The 20,482-nt window shown below is 59.0% G+C and overlaps 1 protein-coding gene and 1 long non-coding RNA gene across 3 annotated transcripts in view; one reads left to right on the top strand and one right to left on the bottom strand.

Annotated features, from left to right (window-relative positions):
- Positions 1 to 841: 841 nt before the first annotated feature.
- Positions 842 to 18,838, bottom strand: LOC128072073 (uncharacterized). Of its 2 annotated transcripts, none has more exons than XR_008202074.1 (5): positions 18,619 to 18,838; positions 18,115 to 18,270; positions 4,225 to 8,850; positions 2,216 to 3,114; positions 842 to 1,870 (listed from the first exon to the last, which is right to left on the bottom strand). It is a non-coding gene; the product is annotated as an uncharacterized LOC128072073 (long non-coding RNA). The 2 variants fall into 2 exon arrangements; XR_008202075.1 differs by having other exon boundaries at positions 2,302 to 3,114.
- Positions 18,839 to 18,991: 153 nt separating this feature from the next.
- The window catches only part of HSF1 (heat shock transcription factor 1), a 37,382-nt gene continuing 35,891 nt past the window's right edge, over positions 18,992 to 20,482 (top strand). The window contains exon 1 of the mRNA XM_052665482.1: positions 18,992 to 19,254. Within this exon, the coding sequence (XP_052521442.1) occupies positions 19,126 to 19,254 (129 nt within the window). The 5' untranslated portion in view covers positions 18,992 to 19,125. The remainder of the gene's footprint in view (positions 19,255 to 20,482) is intronic.

Raw genomic sequence — 20,482 nt, 5'->3', positions numbered from 1 at the left:
CAGAACGGTGCAGGAGATGCAGCGCTGCACGGGTGCTGGGCAAGCAGCGTGTTGGGAAGCGTGTTGGGAGCGGAGAGACGCCGGAGCAGCCGCCTGCCGTTCAGCTCTGGGGTCGCTCCGTTCCCTGCGCCACGGCCACACCTGCATGCAGCCACCTCTGTCCCACCTGTGTGCGCTGCCCGGATGCTGCAGTGCAGCACTGCTGCGGAGGCTGCAGTGCGAGGGGAGTTTCGCTGGCAGCCCTGGCATCCCGCAGCCCCAGCTCTGCCAGCAGGGATGGAGCAGCTCCAGCCGCGGGGGTGGGAGGAGTGGTTGCGCTCCGCCATCCGCACCGGGAAGCGAGCCGGGTCGGCACGGCCATGGGACGAGGCGGAATGTGGGACAAGGCAATGGGAACCGGTGGTGGCGGCGGCGGCACTGGCACAGAGTCCCATCCCTGGAGGTGTTCTGAGGCTGCGGATGGGGCCCTGGGCAGTCTGAGCTGGTGGGGGGCACACAGCCCACTGCAGGAGACCCTTCCAACCCAATCGTTCCCGGTTCCAGGACCATTAAGGGCCCCTCCAACCCAACCATCCCACAGCTCTATGATCTTTCAGGACCTTCACGGCTCTAACAATCTTTAAGGACCCTTCCAACCCGACTGTTCCACACTTCTGTGATCTTTAAGATCCCCTCCAACCCAGCTGTGCTGCAGCTCTCTGAATTAACAGACAGGCTCTCCGAATTAACGTGGCTCTGAATTAACACGGCTCCCTGAATTAACGTGGCTGTCTGAATTAATGTGGCTGTCTGAATTAACCTGCCCTGCACTTGCAGGCTGCTCCCTGCCCCCCCCTCTTCCCCCCCCCCCCCCCCGGGTGCAGCGGGGCCGGAGGAATCGGAGCGGATCCTGGAGTGCAGCCCATGGAGCCGAGCCGCGTAGAGCCGGCACGCAGAGGGGGAAAGTAAACGGAAAAAAAAAAAAAACAAAAAAAAAAAGGAGAAAAGAAAAGAAAAAAAGAAAGAAAGAAAGAAGGAAAAGTTTCCACTCATCAGCCGCAAGTTGTTGTGGGTTTCTCGCTCTCCTTGGGTCAGAGACCTGATCGGTTAAATGTATTCGGTGATGTCATTCCTTCCAGAAGGAAAAAGCCTTTCCTGCCCCAACTGAGCCGCTTTACAAACGGCTTTAAATATCAGCTCTGGGGCAGCCAAGAGACAGAGTAATGGAGCTCCTTTTTCACGGCTGTATCAGCACCAGTTAATCACCGGCTCTCCCCCGCTCCCCCCAGCTCCAGCCCTCCCTGTCCCCACCGCAGAGAATCCCCCGGCAGCGCCACAGCCGCCCCTCATTGCCGGGCACGGCGCTGCACGGGGTCAGGGACGCCCGGTGCTGTGGGGAAGGGGCTGCCGGGTCCCAGCTCCGACGTGCCGAGCGTGGAAACTTTCCGTCCTGGAGCGCCAGGAGCCCCAACGAGTGCCCGAGCTGCACAGCTGTGAGCTCCCGGTGCTGCGCCAGCCCGGCTTCCCACGGCGGCCCCAAGCGCCGGAGCTGGTGCCGAAACCATCCCCAGTCTATGGGGGAAGGGGGGAGATGCGCAGCACAGGCCCCGAGCCATGCGTCGTGTTCCTCTGGCTCCTCTCAGCCTGTTTAACCATCAGTGAGTGGCAGCAGAGCTCCCACAGGAGCCCACGCGATGCTCCTCACCGAGGAACCCACAGGAAACCCACGGTCAATGGAGAAGGGCTCTCCTTCACCGAAAGCACCGGCGGTGGGATTGGGAGCGCCAGCAGTTTGCTGACGGCCCCCACATCCAACAGAAGGAAGGGATGGCATCTAGAGAGGCCTGGGTGGGCTGAGGAGTGGGTTGGAGATGGATGGGCTTTGAGGAACCTTCCAACCCAACCATTGCATGGTTCTGTGCTCTTTAAGGGCCCTTCCAACCCAACCATTCCATGGTTCTGTGCTCTTTAAGGACCCTTCCAACCCAACCATTCCATGGTTCTGTGCTCTTTAAGGACCCTTCCAACCAAACCATTCCATGGTTCTGTACTCTTCAAGGACGCTTCCAACCCAACCCACTCCATGGTTCTGTGCTCTTTAAGGACCCTTCCAACCCAAGCCACTCCATGGTTCTGTGCCCTTTAAGGACCCTTCCAACCCAACCATTCCATGGTTCTGTGCTCTTTAAGGACCCTTCCAATCCAACTATTCCACAGTTCTGTGCTCTTTAAGGACCCTTCCAATCCAACCACTCCATGGTTCTGTGCTCTTTAAGGACCCTTCCAATCCAACTATTCCACGGTTCTGTGCTCTTTAAGGACCCTTCCAATCCAACCACTCCATGGTTCTGTGCTCTTTAAGGACCCTTCCAACCCAACCATTCCACAGTTCTGTGGTCTTTAAGGACCCTTCCAACCCAACCATTGCATGGTTCTGTGCTCTTTAAGGACCCTTCCAACCCAACCATTCCACAGTTCTGTGCTCTTTAAGGGCCCTTCCAACCCAACCATTCCACGGTTCTGTGCTCTTTAAGGACCCTTCCAACCCAATCACTCTATGGTTCTATGAATCTAAGACCTTTGGTGGTTGAGGTGTGGTGGAAGATGGGGTGGGATGTGCTGAAAGCGGAGCTCCCCACCCTTTGCTGACAACAAGATGAGACAACAAAACAGCTCCAAGGCCCCCTCCCACTCCCCAGGGAGGTGGAGGGGGAGTCCCCATCTCTGGAGTTACAGGACAGTGGAGATGTGGCACTTGGGGGAGGACGCGGTCAGTGGGCATGGTGGAAAGGGTTGGGTTGGACTGGTGGGTCTTGGAGGTCTCTTCCAACTTTAATGACCCTGTGGTTCTATTTAGGGTCATGGTGAAGATGGATTGGGGTTGGACTAGGAGATCTTGGAGGTCTCTTCCAACCCTAATGACTGTCGTGATTAATGCTGTGACAAAGACTTTATGGTTCTGTTTAGGGCCATGGTGGAGATGGGTTGGGGTTGGACTGGGGGATCTTGGAGATGTTATCCATCCTCCATGGTTCTACAACCACCCAGCACATAGCAGAGCGTTCCTGGTGCGTGCGGCTCAGGGACCATCGTGGATCCTTGAGGTCCCATAGCATCGATCTCAGCCTGGAGCACCTTGAGGTCCCATAGCATCGATCTCAGCCTGGAGCACCTTGAGGTCCCATAGCATTGATCTCAACCTGGAGCACCTTGAGGTCCCATAGCATCGATCTCAGCCTGGAGCACCTTGAGGTCCCATAGCATCGATCTCAGCCTGGAGCACCTTGAGGTCCCACAGCATCGATCTCAGCCTGGAGCACCTTGAGGTCCCATAGCATCGATCTCAGCCTGGAGCACCTTGAGGTCCCATAGCATCGATCTCAGCCTGGAGCACCTTGAGGTCCCATAGCATCGATCTCAGCCTGGAGCACCTTGAGGTCCCATAGCATCGATCTCAGCCTGGAGCACCTTGAGGTCCCATAGCATCGATCTCAGCCTGAAGCACCTTGAGGTCCCATAGCATCGATCTCAGCCTGGAGCACCTTGAGGTCCCACAGCATCGATCTCAGCCTGGAGCACCTTGAGGTCCCATAGCATCGATCTCAGCCTGGAGCACCTTGAGGTCCCATAGCATCGATCTCAGCCTGGAGCACCTTGAGGTCCCATAGCATCGATCTCAGCCTGGAGCACCTTGAGGTCCCATAGCATCGATCTCAGCCTGGAGCACCTTGAGGTCCCACAGCATCGATCTCAGCCTGGAGCACCTTGAGGTCCCATAGCATCGATCTCAGCCTGGAGCACCTTGAGGTCCCATAGCATCGATCTCAGCCTGGAGCACCTTGAGGTCCCATAGCATCGATCTCAGCCTGGAGCACCTTGAGGTCCCACAGCATCGATCTCAGCCTGAAGCACCTTGAGGTCCCATAGCATCGATCTCAGCCTGGAGCACCTTGAGGTCCCACAGCATCGATCTCAGCCTGGAGCACCTTGAGGTCCCATAGCATCGATCTCAGCCTGAAGCACCTTGAGGTCCCATAGCATCAATCTCAGCCTGGAGCACCTTGAGGTCCCACAGCATCGATCTCAGCCTGGAGCACCTTGAGGTCCCATAGCATCGATCTCAGCCTGGAGCACCTTGAGGTCCCATAGCATCGATCTCAGCCTGGAGCACCTTGAGGTCCCATAGCATCGATCTCAGCCTGGAGCACCTTGAGGTCCCATAGCATCGATCTCAGCCTGGAGCACCGCAGCTCCCGACGTTCCCGTTATTATTGGCATCACTGTGTGCAGACCCAGACGTCTGTGCAGCCTCTGGTGGTGCTGTGATGCTCTGCCCTGTGCCGTGCAGGACAATACGGCTGCACAGCGAGTGCGTCCCTCTCCTCCCATTTCATTTCCATTTCAACCTGACGCCGTTTCATCTCGTCAAATATCCCCGTGCTTCCTCCTGCATCCTGTTAGCGTCCTCCCGACTCCGCTTTGCCTCCAGCCGGCACAAATCTCCCCTTCTCACATCTCCTCGTCTGCATGCTCCCCCCAGGCCTCCAATTATCCCCTCCATCCATCTCTGCAGCTCCTTTCACTCTCCCTCCGCTGTTCCAAAACGGAATTGTGGAAATGGGGCATGGCACTGCAGCTGGAGGACCTCAGCGGTGGGCTGGAGCTGCAACGCACCGCTTTCCTCCCCGCGTCCATCCTTCAGCTCCTTCCTGATGTCGTGTGTGGCAGCTCCTGCCTTCCCAGGAATCGTTTGTGCTCGAGGGGACAGGAGGCACCGAGGAGCCCTGAGCCACATCCTTCGGTGCAGGCAAGCACCCAAAGCTCCGTGCCACGGTCCCTCCCCAGTGCGCAACCCAGCTGCAGCGTGCGCTGCTCCCAGCAATGGGAAGCGGAGCTTTTTGGAAGGGACGCAGCAACACTGAGAGGCACTTCCCCCTCGGAAAAAAGTTGGGCGTAAGAAGTGTGGAATTGAGCAGCAGAGCTGGTTTGGGAATCGGGAGGTTCCCCCAGTGCCACCACAGGGCTGCTGTGAGCTTTGGCACGGCACCGACTGTTGAGTGTCTCCTTATCTGGCTCTGGAGCTTCAGTAGAGCGTGGCATTGCCCGTGAGCCTCTGTACAGCACAGCCACACACAGAAGCTCTCCTTGCATGGCTGCAGAGTTTTGGCACAGCACGGCACTGCTCACAGGGCCCCTCCTTGTCCATCTGCAGAGCTCTGGTACGGCACAGCACTGCCCATGAGCTTTGGCACAGCACAGCCATCTGCTGGGTCCCTCCTTTCCTGGCTCTGGAGCTTTGGCACCGCACAGCACTGCTTGCAAACTCCAGCACAGCACAGCACTGCCCACAGGGCCCCTCCTCGCCCATCTCCAGAGCTTTGGCACAGCATGGAGCACAAGCTCCGGTACAGCACTGCCCACGAGCTCTGGCACGGCACTGACTGTCCATGAGCTCCAGCATGGCACTGCCCACTCCTCCCTCACCGTTCCAGGGTCTGAGCACACGCTCGTTGGCCAGGCGCGCTCGCGGGGGAGCACGGAGATCAGGCAGAGCCAGGCAGGTCAGGAAGCGCACGCAGGGCCGCGCACACACACACACACACACAGAGTGATGAGTGAAGGAGCCGTCTGCCAGCAGCACATTCTGCAGCACTTTTCTCTCTTGGCTAATCAGCTACTGAAAGAAGAGCTCCCTGCGCCCGGCCAGCGCTCGCCCCCCGCCCGGCTCAGCTGCGCTGCGGAGGAGGGAAGTGGGCTTGGAACGGCCGCCGCGCTCCGAGGAGCACTCAGCGCTCCTTCATTCATTATCCACTGACATATGGAATAGTCATTGTGGGAGGAAACAGAACCAAACAAAAGCCCCAAACTGCTTCCTCCCAGCGAGGCCCTGACAGCCGCGGCAGCTCGCGGCCATTCATCTCCGTGCCGAGCGCCGGGGGGAGCGCCGGCACCGCGGGCACCCGCACTGCTGTGCCACCGGGAGCCCCGCAGGCACCGCGGGCTGCGCACCCGGCCAGGAAACCGCCGGGGTTTTGTTGTGTCTCTGCTCAGAGCTCACGGCACAGCGGCCGGGCGCGTGGCCAGGAGGAGCTGCCAAGCGAGCGGGAGCGCGGGGCAGCGCGGGGCCATTACTCTTTATTAAGGAGCTCGGAGCCCCCGCGCAGGCGCTGAGTGACAGCGGCACGGCTCCGGGCGCTCCGGGGGCACCGTGGATGTTTTCCCACCCGTGCTGCTTGTGGGGTCGGCTGTGGGCACAGCGATGGGTCAGACGGCGGCAGCCCCACGGGGGGAGAGCAGTGTCGCAGCATCGCCCGGTGTCGGGCAGCCACCTGCAGGTGACAAGGTGCAGCAGGGCCGCCTCTACCTCGACTTGGTGTGTGGTGTCCCTGGGCACCCGGTGCTGGGGGCGATGGATGGGGACACCGCTCCCGCAGCTCCGTGGGGGGCAAATGGGGAGGGACGGCCCGCTGTCCCAGCGCAGCTGCAGGGACGGACGGCGCTGTGCCCACATCAACACTCGTTGCCATGCTTTCCCGAGGGCTGCACAGGGGTGGGTGTGGGATGGGAGCCCCCCGGTGCATCCCGTTCATTCACCGTTTGCTCCCAATGCCTGCGGGTGCGATGGGCTGAGCCCCATCCGCGGGGCCCTCAGGGGCTGCGTGCACCTCCAGTATCTCTGTTGAGAGCACTGCGGTCCTTTGAGGAGGATGAGGCCGCTCATTAATAAGGATGAGCTCACGCATTCGTTAGAACGACGCTACGGAACAGAAGCTGGGGGTCTCAATGAAGAAAAGATAAGGAGAAATGGAAGATAACGGCCCCTGCTGCAGCACAGAAGGACGAAGCCGGGGCAGCGCGGGGCGACGAGCGCAAAGCGGCCACAGGAAGCAGCAGCAGCACCGGGGATCTTCTGGAGGAGAGATAAATACAATCGCAGAGGGCAGGGGGCTGGGAGCGGGGAGCAGGAACAAAGCCACTGGAAGCTGCTCTGATGTCAACAGGTTCTGAATCAGCTCTCCCCCCACGGGGGCCCTGCACCGGGACCGGCTGGGGAGGGGGGAGACCTCGGATTCCTGCATGAAAGGGTTTTTTTTCCTGGGTTATGCTGGAGACATTACACAAGTGTATGTTTTCTATAGTCATATATTTCCCCTCTCTCTAAATCTCTATTCCAGATCCGGGGGCTGCCGGCAGCTCCAGCGCCAACCCAGGTGGGCCTCCAGCGTCCAGCCCCGGGGCACGGTGTGCTCCAGGCCCCCCTCGTGTCTCCAGAGCCAGGGCTGAGGCCCTTCGCTGGCTGCAGGGCCCAGGAGCCGCTGTGCTGGCGCTCAATGCCCCGCTGCACCACACCGTGCCTTCATACACCGCGCAGTTCTGCAATACGCCGTGCCACAGAATCACAGAACGTATCCCAGCTTGGAAGAGATCTGTAAGGATCATCAAGTCCACTCCTGGCAATTGGGCTAGGAATACTCGAAATGGGACCGTGAACTCTCAAAATAGGGCCGTAAGACCTCAAAATAGGATTCCGAGCCCTCAAAATGCCCTGATGTACAACACCACGGCCCGACATACCACGCCATTCTGCAATACACCTTGCCATGCCCCGATATACCGTGCCACAGAATCAGGGAATGTATCCCGACTTGGAATGGACCCATAAGGATCATCGAGTTCAACTGCTGGCAATAGTGGGAGGACTTAAGATGGGGCCGTGATCTCCCCAAATTAGGGCCATAAGCCCTCAAAATGGGGCTATGAACCCTCAAAATGTCCCAAAACATTACGCCATGTTCCAACATACCAGACCATACCCCAGTATACCACACCATGTCCCGATATACCATATCACAGAATATATCCCGACTTGCAAGGGACCCGTAGGGATCATGAAGTTAATTTCCTAGCAATGGGGCTAGGAGTTCTCAAAGTAGGACTGTGATCCTTCAAAAAAGGTCCACAAGCCCTCAAAATGGGGTTCTGAGCCCTCAAAATGCCCCTTATACCACGCTGCACCCCGGTATATCGCACCACAGAATCAGAGAACGTGTCCCAACTTGGAAGGGACCCATCAGGAATCATCAAGTCCAACTCCTGCCAATGGGATATGAGTTCTTAAAATGGGCCCACGATCCCTCAAAACAGGCCATTAAGCCTCAAAATGGGGTTTTGAAGCCTCCCAATGCTCCAATGTAGCACGCTGCGCCCCAGTATAGCAGGCTGCACCCCAATATAGCAGGTTGCACCCCAATATAGCACACCGTGCCCTCAAAGCTCACCAACAGCCCTCAAGCTGCCCCCACAAACCTGTCCCAGCACCTTCCAGTGAACCCAGAGCCCGGCGATAGGGCCAGACCGAACGCCCCCGCGCGCTTGGCGCTCACCCCATCCCGACCCCAGGGCTCTGCAGGAGCAGCTGATTTGCGCCAACGGCGTTAATTGATTTAGCAGACGATTAAGAAAGGCAATGAAGTTGGTCTGGAACGAGCCAAGCCAAGGAGCATTCTGCGGCCCGGCATCCTGCTGCCTCTTGCACAAGCAGTTTCCAACCTCCCGCGCCAGGCACCGCGAGCGCTGCGCTCCATCACCAGCCCCCCCCAGTCCCCCTGGGTGCCAGCAGCGAGCTGCAGGGTGGGCAGCCCCCCTTCACACCCAGCGCTCTTTGACCCAACGTCCCTCCCTCTGGGTTTGCACGGAAGACGACGCAGTAAGAAATCCACCAGCCCTACGTTGCATCCACAAGTTGGCAGGCGGTCCTACCTCCTCATCCGAGCTGTCTTCCACGTACTCATCCGGAACGCTCAGACCCTCGCCATCCTTTGGAGGGGGATCAGCCCCCAGGGCTTTGCTCTTCCTGGGAGCCCCTTTGACCTGAAAGAGAAGAAAGCAGCTCAGCAAGGGCCCGCCACGTGAACCTTTGTGCTTTCGGGTTCGCGCCGCGCAGCGCTCACGGCTCCTCGGGGACGGCGCATTACAGGGAAGGAAGGAAGGAAAGAAAGGGCTCATTAAGCACCGCGCACTTCTGCTCATCTGGGACCACGAAGACAGAAAGTCCATCAGCCCCCGTCTGAGGACGGGCTGCCGAGCCGCGTTCTGACAGCTGCTCAGCTCACAGCGCCGCATTCCCACTCACTGTGCTCACAGCCTTTCCTGTCTCGGCTGCTTCCCCAGCCTGGCTATGCCCAGAGCAGATCTCAGAGCTCTGCACAGCCCCTCTCTGCTCACAAGAGCTCGGTGCCACCCGATGAACCTGGGGGCAAACAGCCCTGAACTGTGGGAAGAGCGCGGACGCAACGCCCTGCAAGGTGTGCGGAGGGCCAAGGGCGAGGTGCTGCGAGGTGCTGCGAGGTACGAGTGCATGGAAGCTCTGCAAACGCAGACTGTGGAAAAACAGATGCTGGGAAGGGTTTCTGGAGGTCTCTGCTCCAGTAAAGTCAGCTTCCAGGCTCCATCAGGGCGCTGAGCGCTGCGTTTGGTGATGCATTTCCCATTTCTCCGTGGATGGAGACCTCATCGCTGCCTGGGTGCCATCCCAGAAATCCACCAGGACAAGAGCTCCTCCTCCTCCATCCAGGGATTCCCCTTTTGCTCTGTCCTCTGTCCCTGGGCAGGACAACAGCCTGGCTGCCTCTCCCTGCCAGCTCAGCCCTTGTGCCCTCTGTCCCTGCACCAAACCAGGTCCTCAAATGGACCCAGAGCACGGATGGTGCACTGAGGTGCCACCCTCATCCCTGTTGGCAGGCAGGCTCTCGCTGTGCCCAACACAGAATCACAGAATCACAGAACTGTAGGGGTTGGAAGGGACCTCCAGAGATCATCGAGTCCAACCCCCCTGCCAAAGCAGGTTCCCTACAGCAGGTAACACGAGGTCGATGTGGCCATGGACACCTGCAGCCCCCCAGTCCACCTCTCCTGAGCTGCTCCTGTGAACTGAACCCCACTCAGGTCAGTTCTGAGCCCAGTGTGGGATGTGCTGCCCCTGAGCTCCACCAGGCACCCGCCAGCCCTACCCTGCACTGCTCCGACTGCTCCCCGTGGCTTAGAACAGATCTTCTTAGGAAGGAATTCTTTACTGTGAAGCCGGTGAGATACTGGAGCGGGTTGCCCAGAGAGGCTGTGGATCCCACCATGGAGGTATTGCAGGCTGGATGGGACTGTGAGCAACCTGGTGTGGTGGGCAGTGTCCCTGACTACAGCAGGGATGGGTGGAAATAGATGGTCTGAAAGATCCCTTCCAACCCAAACCATTCCACGATTCGACGACGAGTCTACGATCCCAGGTACACACAGAGCCAGCAGAACCTCTCCCCACCTGGCAGCACAAGTGCAGGGCTCGCTGCATCAGCACAAGGGCCGCCTCGCCGTGCCCCACACACAGGTCCTTTCCTACAGATGGGCTCTGCCAAGGCTCTAGCTCACAGAGTGCTGGAGATGGGCGCACAACGCACTGGGGGTCAGCGGAGCACACAGCGATCTCAGCTGCCAACCCAAAGTCGCACAGAGGCCTCGATGGACTGAGGGCAGCAATGGGGCAGCACGAAACCAGCCTCACCCCTGGCACTGGGCACTGCGAAAGGCTGCCCTGCCCCGAGGGCACTCCACTTCTTTTCCATCCTCCTTTTTTCTTCATTTCTTTTCCCTTCTCCATTTCTTCTCCCCTCCAGCACCCGCACTGGGCAGAAAACCTCCGGCAGCGTGAAACCAACCTCACTCCAGGCACCACAAGCAGCTGCTCTGCCCCGAGCGCACTCCACTTCTTTTCCAACCTCCATTTTTTTCTCCATCTCTTTTCCCTTCTCCATTTCTTCTCCCCTCCAGCACCCGCACTGGGCAGAACACCTCAGGCAGCAGCACGGAGCTCGGGGCCACGGCACGGAGAACCTTTCCCTGCAGCGCCGGGACGGCCCTGAGCGCCGCGTGGGTGCGAGGAGCCGGCAGCTCCTTCCCTGGAAAAGAGATTCGCTCCCCCATCGATGGGGAGGGGGATTTGGTGGGGGGGGGACGGGGACCCTGGTGAGATCGGGTTTACGGGAGGATTCGGTGCAATAATCGCAAAAGCAGCCCCGGCAACGTCCCTCGTGGGAGCCGTAAAGTCCGCGCAGTGTGCGATCACCTTCTGCTGTGCGCGGGGAGAGGGGTGGGAGAGCGCCTGGAAAATCCCGGCCCGGCAAGAGGATGAGATTACTGCAAAAACAAAGGGCTTTATTAAAAAATTTAAAAAAAAAAATAAAAAAATAAAAAGGGAGATTGGAGATAAGTTTTTTTCCAGGCGTTTGGCGCTGCAGTGGCTTTGGCCGCTAGTTTCCATCTCTCCCTCTCTCCTTCCCCCTCTCTCCCTCACCGCGATGCGCCGCGGTTCCGTGGGGGCCCCCAGGCACAGAGCTGTGCCCAACTGCTCTGCCCTACTCTGCCATCAGGGTGGGCACAGAAGGACCCCCTGAGTACGGCACGAAGGCAGAAGCGGCCCGCAGCCCTGGAAGGAGCTCCGTTCCCAGCACTGTGCTACAGCTGATACCTGGGAAACGACAAACCCTCACTATTTTGACCCCAAAAGTCCATCTGAAGCGGATGGAGGGGCTCGGGAGGAGCGCAGACACGCTCCATTTGCTCCAGGCACACCACACTCCTCTCTGCTCCCCCCGGTTTGCTTCCAGATCCCTGCAGCTGAGATCGTTCCACCAGAGGGCAGCAAGCAGGACGGACCCGCTGCCAAAGCCAACAAAATAAACCCCAAACGCTCCCCCAGCGCCACGGCACAGCCACGGCTCGGGGATGGGGGCACAGAGCTGCATCCCATCAGGCTGGGATGCTGCCCAGGGACGTGGGGGTGTCACCATTCCCAGAGGTGTGACACCGGAGGACACAGGTGGGGGGCAATATTGGTGCAGTTTGCCGGTGAGCCCCAAGCTGAGCGCTGTGGTTGATTCAATACAAGGGAAGGATGGCATCCAGAGGGGATGAGGTGAGGTGGGGGCTCACGGGAACACAGCGAGGTTCAATAAGGCCAAACGGGCGGTGCTGGGTTCAAGGAAATGCCAGATTTGGGCACAGAGTGGGGCTGATGGAGAGCAGCCCTGAGGGAAGGACGTGAGGGTCCTGCGGAGGACAGCTGATGAGGCAGCAGCGCGTCTGTACAGCCCAGAGACCAACTGAATCACGGCCGATAAAGAGAAGAGCACGGGCAGAGAGCAGCGTAACACAGGGGAATGGCTTCAACCCAACAGAGGGCGGGTTGGGGTCAGACGTGGGGAAATCCTTCACCCAGAGGCAGTGCAGCCCCAGCACTGCTGCCCCGAGCTGTGGGTGCCCCAGCCCTGGAGGTGCCCCAGGCTGGGGGTGGGCACTGGGCAGCCTGAGCTGGGGGGCAGCCAGCCCACGGCAGAGCTGGGGGTTCCCTTCCAACCCAACCAATCTGTGGTTCTGTAGTCTTTAAGGATTCTTCCTGTCCAACAATTCCATGGCTCTGTGATTCTTAAGGACCCTTCCAACCCAACCTTTGACCTTTCTATGACCTTTCAAGACCCTGCCAACGCAACCCATCCCATCCCATCCCATCCCATCCCGTCCCATCCCATCCCGTCCCATCCCATCCCACAGCTCTATGATCTTTAAGGACCCCTCCAACCCTATCCAACCCAACTCAACCCATGGTTCTATCATCTTTAAGGACCCTTCCAACCCTACCCCAACCCAACCCAACCATTCCATGGTCCTACGACCTTTCAAGACCCTTCTAACCCAAGCCAATCCATCCCATAGCTCTGTGATCTTCAAGAACCCCTCCAACCCTACCCAACCCAACTCAACCCATGGTTCTATCACCTTTAAGGACCCTTCCAACCCTACCCAACCCAATTCAACCCATGGTTCTATCACCTTCAAGGACCCTTCCAACTCTACCCAACCCAACTCAACCCATGGTTCTATCACCTTTAAGGACCCCTCCAACCCTACCCAACCCAACTCAACCCATGGTTCTATCATCTTTAAGGACCCTTCCAACCCTACCCCAACCCAACTCAACCCATGGTTCTATCATCTTTAACGACCCTTCCAACCCTACCCAACCCAACTCAACCCATGGTTCTATCATCTTCAAGGACCCTTCCAACCCTACCCCAACCCAACTCAACCCATGGTTCTATCATCTTTAAGGACCCTTCCAACCCTACCCAACCCAACTCAACCATTCCATGGTCCTACGACCTTTCAAGACCCTTCTAACCCAAGCCAATCCACCCACAGCTCTATGATCTTTAAGAACCCCTCCAACCCTACCCAACCCAACTCAACCCATGATTCTATCATCTTTAAGGACCCTTCCAACCCTACCCCAACCCAACTCAACCCATGGTTCTATCATCTTTAAGGACCCTTCCAACCCTACCCAACCCAACTCAACCCATGGTTCTATCATCTTTAAGGACCCTTCCAACCCTACCCAACCCAACTCAACCCATGGTTCTATCATCTTTAAGGACCCTTCCAACCCTACCCAACCCAACTCAACCCATGGTTCTATCATCTTTAAGGACCCTTCCAACCCTACCCAACCCAACTCAACCCATGGTTCTATCATCTTTAAGGACCCTTCCAAACATACCCAACCCACAGTTCTGTGATCCCTAAGGATTCTTCCAACCCAAGCATGCTGTGCATCTACAGTAAGTGCATCATGTGCTGAGCTGCAGAGGCAAATGCACAGATGGGAGTCAGAACTGTGGTTTATACCTCAGCACCACCGGAAAAAGGAAACACCCTGAGGAACCACAGCCCTTCCACGATGCGAAACAGAACTGAGGAAGACTCAGCTGTTCCAGATCTCTTCCAGTCTGCAGCCAGACAAATCGGTGCCACCAAAGCTGCCACCCCTCCCTGTACACGTCCACAAAGAGAAACCCTGCTCAGCGCTTCGCAGCTCCAGCACCGCCCCAAACGCTGCATTTCCTCTTCAGCAAAACACATTTTTGGCCCAGCCAGGGAGCCTCTGTTCTCCCCAAATCAAAGGTCACTGAGAGGCAGACCGATACACAACAGGACAAGGGGAATGGTTTTAAACTGAGACAACCTAAACTGAGGTTTAGGTTGGATATGAGGAGGAAGTTTTTCAGCCAGAGGGTGGTGGGGCACTGGAACGGGTTGCCCAAGGAGGCTGTGGATGCTCCATCCCTGCAGGCATTGGAGGCCAGGCTGGGCAACCTGGGCTGCTGGTTGGCGACCTGCACACAGCAGGGGTTGGAACCAGATGAGCACTGAGCTCCTGTGCAACCCAGGCCATTCTAGGGCTCTGTGAGAGGCACAACCTGCCGCCTCCTTGCAGCTCTACAGAACACATCGGAGCTCCTCGCCTGTGGTCTCCCAGTAGGAAGGGAAAGATCCCACTGTCCCCAGCACTGTGGGGATGGGGATGTGCAGACCAGGGCTGCCACAGCAAGGATGGAGGCGAGAGGGATGGGGAGCAGAGCCCAGCACCGAACTGCCCCAAGCAAAAGGGTTTGTGAGCTGTAGGGAGGTAATAAATGCTCAGCTTGGCACAGTCAGATACAGAGACGTGGGGCTCACTGCAAAGGGATGCATTAAGGAAGGTGGGAGGCCAGAAATCCATGCCTGGATTTAAAGCAGACAGGGTAACGAGGCCAGCATTGATCAGGAGAGCTGCGGAGCTGCCCCAGCTCCTGCAGGACCCCACAGGGACAGCCCCATATTGGTTTGCCACTATTGAGTGCCACTCAGCCCCACGTTCCCTGCCTCCCTCACCCTCAGGACTGTGTCGATATTGGGCTGTCCCTGTGGGATTCCATTTCCTCCTGATGAGTCCCAGTGTTGTGACAATTGGTGTTTTCCTCTTCAGCAGCCCCGAGGCTGCCTGGCTCCAATCCCTGTGCCCTGGGGTGAACCCCGGCAGCTGAAAGCAGGCTGAAGAGTTCATTTGCTGAAGGATTCCTCCCTTTGCAGAGCTGCAGTTGGAGCAAGAAAACCTTAAAAGCCAGAGCCCCGTAGAGCATCAGCTCAGTGCCGGCCCCTTGACACTCCCCAGACCTCGGCTTCCACGCAGGGCACACAGCAGCTCAGCAGCTGCAATGCTGGGGCTGGAGCCCTGGGGCAGAGCGGTGCTGCAGCCACAGCCCCCAGAGTTCCACCAGGAACTCACCGCAGAGCTCTGGCAGCCCCATGGATCTGTCTGCTCTCATCTGCCTGCTTCCCTTGTCCCCATCGCAGCTCCCTGACACTCTCCAGGTTCCTCGGGCACAGCAGCAAAGCCTCCTGTCCTTTCCCAAGAGCTTGGCTCACACGTTCTGCATGTGATCCAGTGCCTCCGGATGGAGCAGCCTGGGAATGCTCCCTGAGCTCCATGTCCAGCACCTCGCTGGACCACGATTATTGGGGTGTCGCTGCCTACTGCTAACCTCTAAAGGGGTTTCTAAGGTTTCTTTATCGTTATACTCAGAAAGTATTCAGCATGGAGCTGAGACCCACTGCTCTTTGCTCCGGATTACATCTGTGTACAATCCCAACGCACACAGGGACGCAGCTGCCACACAAGGTTCATTAGGTCCAGTTCAGCCCCACTGTTCATCAGCTCTGCTGCTGCCTGCAGCTCGGTGATGAGTTTGGGACCCAGGGGTCCCGGTGGGCACCAAATGGGACACGAGGCAGAGATGAGCCCTCGGGCAAATGGTGCCGATGATGGTCTTGGTTGCAACAGAGCATCACCAGCAGGACAAGAGGGGGGATGCTGACCCTCTGCTCAGTGCTGGGATCAGTGCAGGAGGGAGCTGGGCGCAATGGTGAGAGCCCAAAGGAAGGCCACCATAGTGACCAAGGGCCTGGAGCAGCTTTAAGGCTGAGAGGCTGTTTGATTTGAGGCAGGGAGGCTCGGGGGGATCCTACCCATGGTGATACGTCCCACAGGGAGGATGGAGTCAGGCCGTGCTCAGCAGCACCAGGACAAGCACGAGAGGCAACGGGCACAGAATGGAGCCCAGGAGCTGCTCCTGAGGAAGCACCGCTGTGCTGGGGGGGGGAGGGGGCTGGAGCTGGTACAGGGAGCAGATAGGGGCTGGGGGCTGCTCTTGGGGGTCTCTAACCCCAGCTAGGAGCCGTGGGATGGATGGAATGCGGCAGCCTCAGCCTCAACCCCTCTGCCGTCCCGTGTCCCTCCTGCAGCACAACCAGACCCAGGCAGCAGCAACGGGAGGAGTGGCACAACCCTGATGTGCCACAGCCAGAGCCTGGCACTGAGCTCAGCACCAAAGGTCCACAGCCCTGTGGCACCGTGAAATGACACCCTCAGTGTCCAGCCTATGCTGCACACACGGCCTCCTGAGCCACGGCACTGCAGCCAGAGAAACATCCAAGCTCTGAAGACATCCAGCCAAAGCAAATAAGCCGCTCTCCAGCACCTGCAGGCACAGCATTTTCCAGCCAGAAGCCAATTCTCCCTGCTCTCACCCAAAGGCACTCAACCTTTTCCAAACATGCCAGTGGAGCAGCAGAGACCCGTGCTCTCCTGAAGCTCCCAGGTACTTTCAATGCAATGAAAAATTTGGATTCGGTCCCACAATTGTTGAGTTGCTGTGAAAAACTGGACTGCAGAGGTGTCTAATGTGACGAGGCAGTGGTCCACAACCCGCTTACTTATGGAGCCATGCGAAGGCTTCAAAGGGAGGCAAAGCAGCTGCAGGATGCAGCTCACTGCAGGGCCTGTCAGACTGCATCAGGGAGGACAGAGGTGCAGACAGAGGCTCTACCACTGAGCAGGACCGCAGAAGAAAGGATGTGAGCTGACCGAGCTTCTCTTAGATCTGCACTGGAAAGGGGACTCTTGAAAGCCACGTTTCTTTTTCCAATGCAGAAATGAGAGGCAGACGTAACCCTTCCCAAGCCTGATGGGTTTGAGGCATTTCCTCCTGGGGGAAACCCTTCTGGATGCCGCACAGGAGGAAAGCCAGGTAAGGCAGTGCTCCATCCCCAACCTCCCTGCTCTGAACCCACAAGAAAAAACCTCCAACACAGGGCTCTGTGCAGCAGGAGGGGCAAACACTGACATCAGTGTGCACAGAGCCACCAAACCGTAGGGACTGGAAGAGACCTCCAGAGCCCTGCCCCACGTCAACCCCCCCAGAAACATTTCCCTCCAGCATTTGTACCAGAAAGGATCCAAACAAGCTCACATCTCTGCGGAGAAGACAACTCCCCCAGCACCCCGGGCTCTGTGAAGGGGCTCGGCCATCCTCACAGCACAGTTCTTCCTCACGTTCAGATCTGGGCTCCAGTCTGTGCCCAGCACTCCTTATCCGGTTGCTCAGCCCCCTCCTCCTACCCCCACCCTAGAGATACCCATCAGCGCTGCTCTATGATCTTTAAGGACCCTTTTCCTATCCAACCCATTCCATGTTGCCATATTACAGCAACTCCTTCTTTTTGTGTCAGCCTTACTGGAAGAACAGCAGAAACGGACCCAGAACCTCGAGGAACCCACTCCTAACTCCACCTGGACAGGAACAGGGGTATTTCCAAGGCACCAGCTGCCCTTCCCATCTCTGCACCAGACCCTGCGCCATCAGCTCCATGCAGGGACACAACTCCTGGTGGCAGCTGCCCCTTGGGAAGCACCGCTGCGCTGCAGGGGCAGAGAGGGGCTGGGGGCTGCTCCAGGAGATGGCCAGCCTGGCCAGCCCCCCTGGTGTGGGGCTGGGGGCCCCGGGACCCAAACAGAGGAAGGCTGCAGACCAGGGACAGAGCTGCGGGTTCAAAGGGCACAGCTTCCAAAGGGGATCGCAGAACAGCTTTGGTTGGAAGGGACCTTAAGGATCCCAAAGTCCCAGAACCACAGGGGCTGGAAGGGACCTCTGGAGCTCCTCCAGCCCCATCTGGCCCCCTCCTCCCACCCCCACCCCCCAGATACCCATCAGCGCTGCTCACACCCCTCTCAGCCTTCTCTCCCCCAGCTGCACAGCCCCGGGGCTCTCAGCCCATCCCCACCAGGAGGGGCTCCAGGCCCCCCATCCCCACACCCTCCGCTGGGCTCTCCCAGCACTTCCCAGTCTGCCCTGAACTGGGAGCCCAGCGCCGGGCGCAGCGCTGTAGCAGTGCCCCCCACCCAGGCAGCCTCCCCCCATCCCCGCTCCTTACCTCGGGGGCTGCCCCGCTGCCAGGCTCCTCCCGCTCGTCTTCATCCTCCTCCTCCCCGGCGCTGCTGTTGGTGCTGTCGCTGCCAGAGTCCTCCAGCCCCGAGTAAACGCTCTCCTCGCTGTCTGTGAGATCGTCATCGCTCTCGAGCTCCAGGGGCTGCCCAAGGAGAGGTCGGGGGGTGTCAGGGTGGTACCGGGAGCCGGAACCGGGCCCAAGACCCCAGGCCCAGACCGTGGAACCTCTGGCCCAGAATCCAGGCCCAAATCCAGAACCCGGGCTTAGACCCCCAGACCCAAAACCTGGGCCCCCAACACAGAGGTCGAGCCAAAACACGGAACCCCAGGTCCAGAACCAGGCCCGAGGCACACAACCCGGGACCCCAAACCCAGGACCAGTGCCTGCACCCGAAACCAGGCCGAGAGCCGGAACCAGGCCTAAGATCCGAACGAACCAGGCCTAAGACCCGAGCACACCACCCCCGTAACCATGGCAACCCTCCCCGACCTGCTCCATGGTCTCCACGGCCGCGTCCCGCGTGCGCCGCTGCCGCCGCCGTCCTCCGCGTGCGCGGGGTCAAAGGTCACGCCCCGCCCCCTGCCGGGTTCATTTCCGGATTTCCCTTTTCCAGTCGCAGCCAGGCACGCCGCGCATGCGCGTCAGGATCCTCCGGGGAGAAGGCGGGGGAGGTGCATGCGCACGGAAGCGTCACTCAGCGGGGAGGCGCATGCGCCGCTTGGCGGAGCTCCCGCTGAAGCTCGCGGCGCGCATGCTCGTAGGATCCCTAAACCCCCCGTGCGAGAAATGCGCATGCGCCCCGCGGAGAGGGCGGGGTTTGGGGCGGTGTCGCGCATGCGCAGCGCGTCTCGGCGCGGGGGGTTCGTCCCGGAGGCGGCGCAAGATGGCGGCGGCCATGCAGGGCCCCGGCGCCCGCCCCGCTCAGCGCTCCGCCCGGCCCCGCCGGCGCCGTTGAGCCTTCCGCCGTTCTCCTCCCTGTCCCGGAGCCCCGCGGCCATGGAAGGTCCCGGCGCGGCGGCAGCGGCGGGCGCGGGCCCGGGCGGCAGCAACGTATCGGCCTTCCTGACGAAGCTGTGGACGCTGGTGGAGGATCCCGAGACCGACCCGCTGATCTGCTGGAGCCCGGTGAGGAGGCGCGGCTCCGGTATCCGCTCTGTTATCCGCTCCGTTAAGCGGCCCCACAGCTCGTTCGACAGCGGTCCGTGCCGTTCCCTCGGGGGCATAGCGGTGTGCCGGGGCCCTGGCCGGGCTGGGGTTGTGCTGGGCGGGATGAGCGCGTTGTCACAGAATCACAGAATGGTTGGGGTGGAAGGGAGCTCCGGGATCACGAATCCTTCTGTAGGGTCACAGAATGGCTGAGGTTGGGATCACAGGATGGTTGGATTGGAAGGGAGCCCACAGAATGGCTGAGGTTGGAATCGCAGAGTGGTTGGGTTGGAAGGGAGCCCAAGGATCACGAATCTCCAACTCCCACCACAGGAAGGGCCACCACCAACCTCCTTGAAGCTTGGGTTCTGACCAGAGGGACTGAATGCACTGCAGAAATCCTTCTATAGGGTCACAGAATGGCTGAGGTTGGGATCACAGAATGGTTGGGTTAGAGAAGGGACCCCAAGGATTACAAACATCCAAACCCCACCACAGGCAGGGCCACCAACCTCCACATTTCACAGCAGCCCAGGCTGCCCAGGGCCCCATCCAACCTGGCCTTGGACACCTCCAGGGATGGATGGGGCATCACAGCCTCTGTTTGCTGTCTGATTGAGGCCTGCTGGTGGTTTGTCTGTAGGATCAGAGTGTCTGCTTTACCTACACCGCCATGGGCCGCGCTTTGTGGTGCTTCTGACTGCTGTGTTCTCCTGGGCTTAAAGGGAGCAGATTGCCCACGGCTTGGGCACCAACCAGAGGGACTGAATGCACTGGGGGAAAACTGGGGGAATCCTTCCACAGGGTCACAGAATGGCTGAGGTTGGGATCACAGAATGGTTGGATTGGATTCATGACCCCAAGGATCATGAAGCTTCAACCCCCCACTGCAGGCAGGGCCACCAACCTCCACATTTAGCAGCAGCCTGGGCTGCCCAGGGCCCCATCCAGCCTGGCCTTGAATAAGGTTGGAAAACGCCCCCAAGATGTCCCCCCATCCCCACTGTGCCACATCTCACATTCCTTATTACCTCCAAGGTGGTGATTCCCCCCCCTCCCCCCCCTCCAAACCCACCTCCCTGGGTGGCACCCGGCTGCTCTTTCTGGGAGGAAAATTCTCCCTACATCTGACCTGAATTTCTTGCTGGCACTCAGCGTGGCTGAGTTTTGACCAGAAATCGCGTGTTTGCAACCAAAATGCTTGAAG

This window comes from Tympanuchus pallidicinctus, unplaced genomic scaffold (assembly GCF_026119805.1).
Source record: "Tympanuchus pallidicinctus isolate F22 unplaced genomic scaffold, pur_lepc_1.0 scaffold69, whole genome shotgun sequence".
NCBI classification, from domain to species: Eukaryota; Metazoa; Chordata; class Aves; order Galliformes; family Phasianidae; genus Tympanuchus; species Tympanuchus pallidicinctus.
The sequence above is the reverse complement of the archived record's forward strand: the minus strand, read 5'-3'. Positions and strand labels throughout refer to the sequence as shown.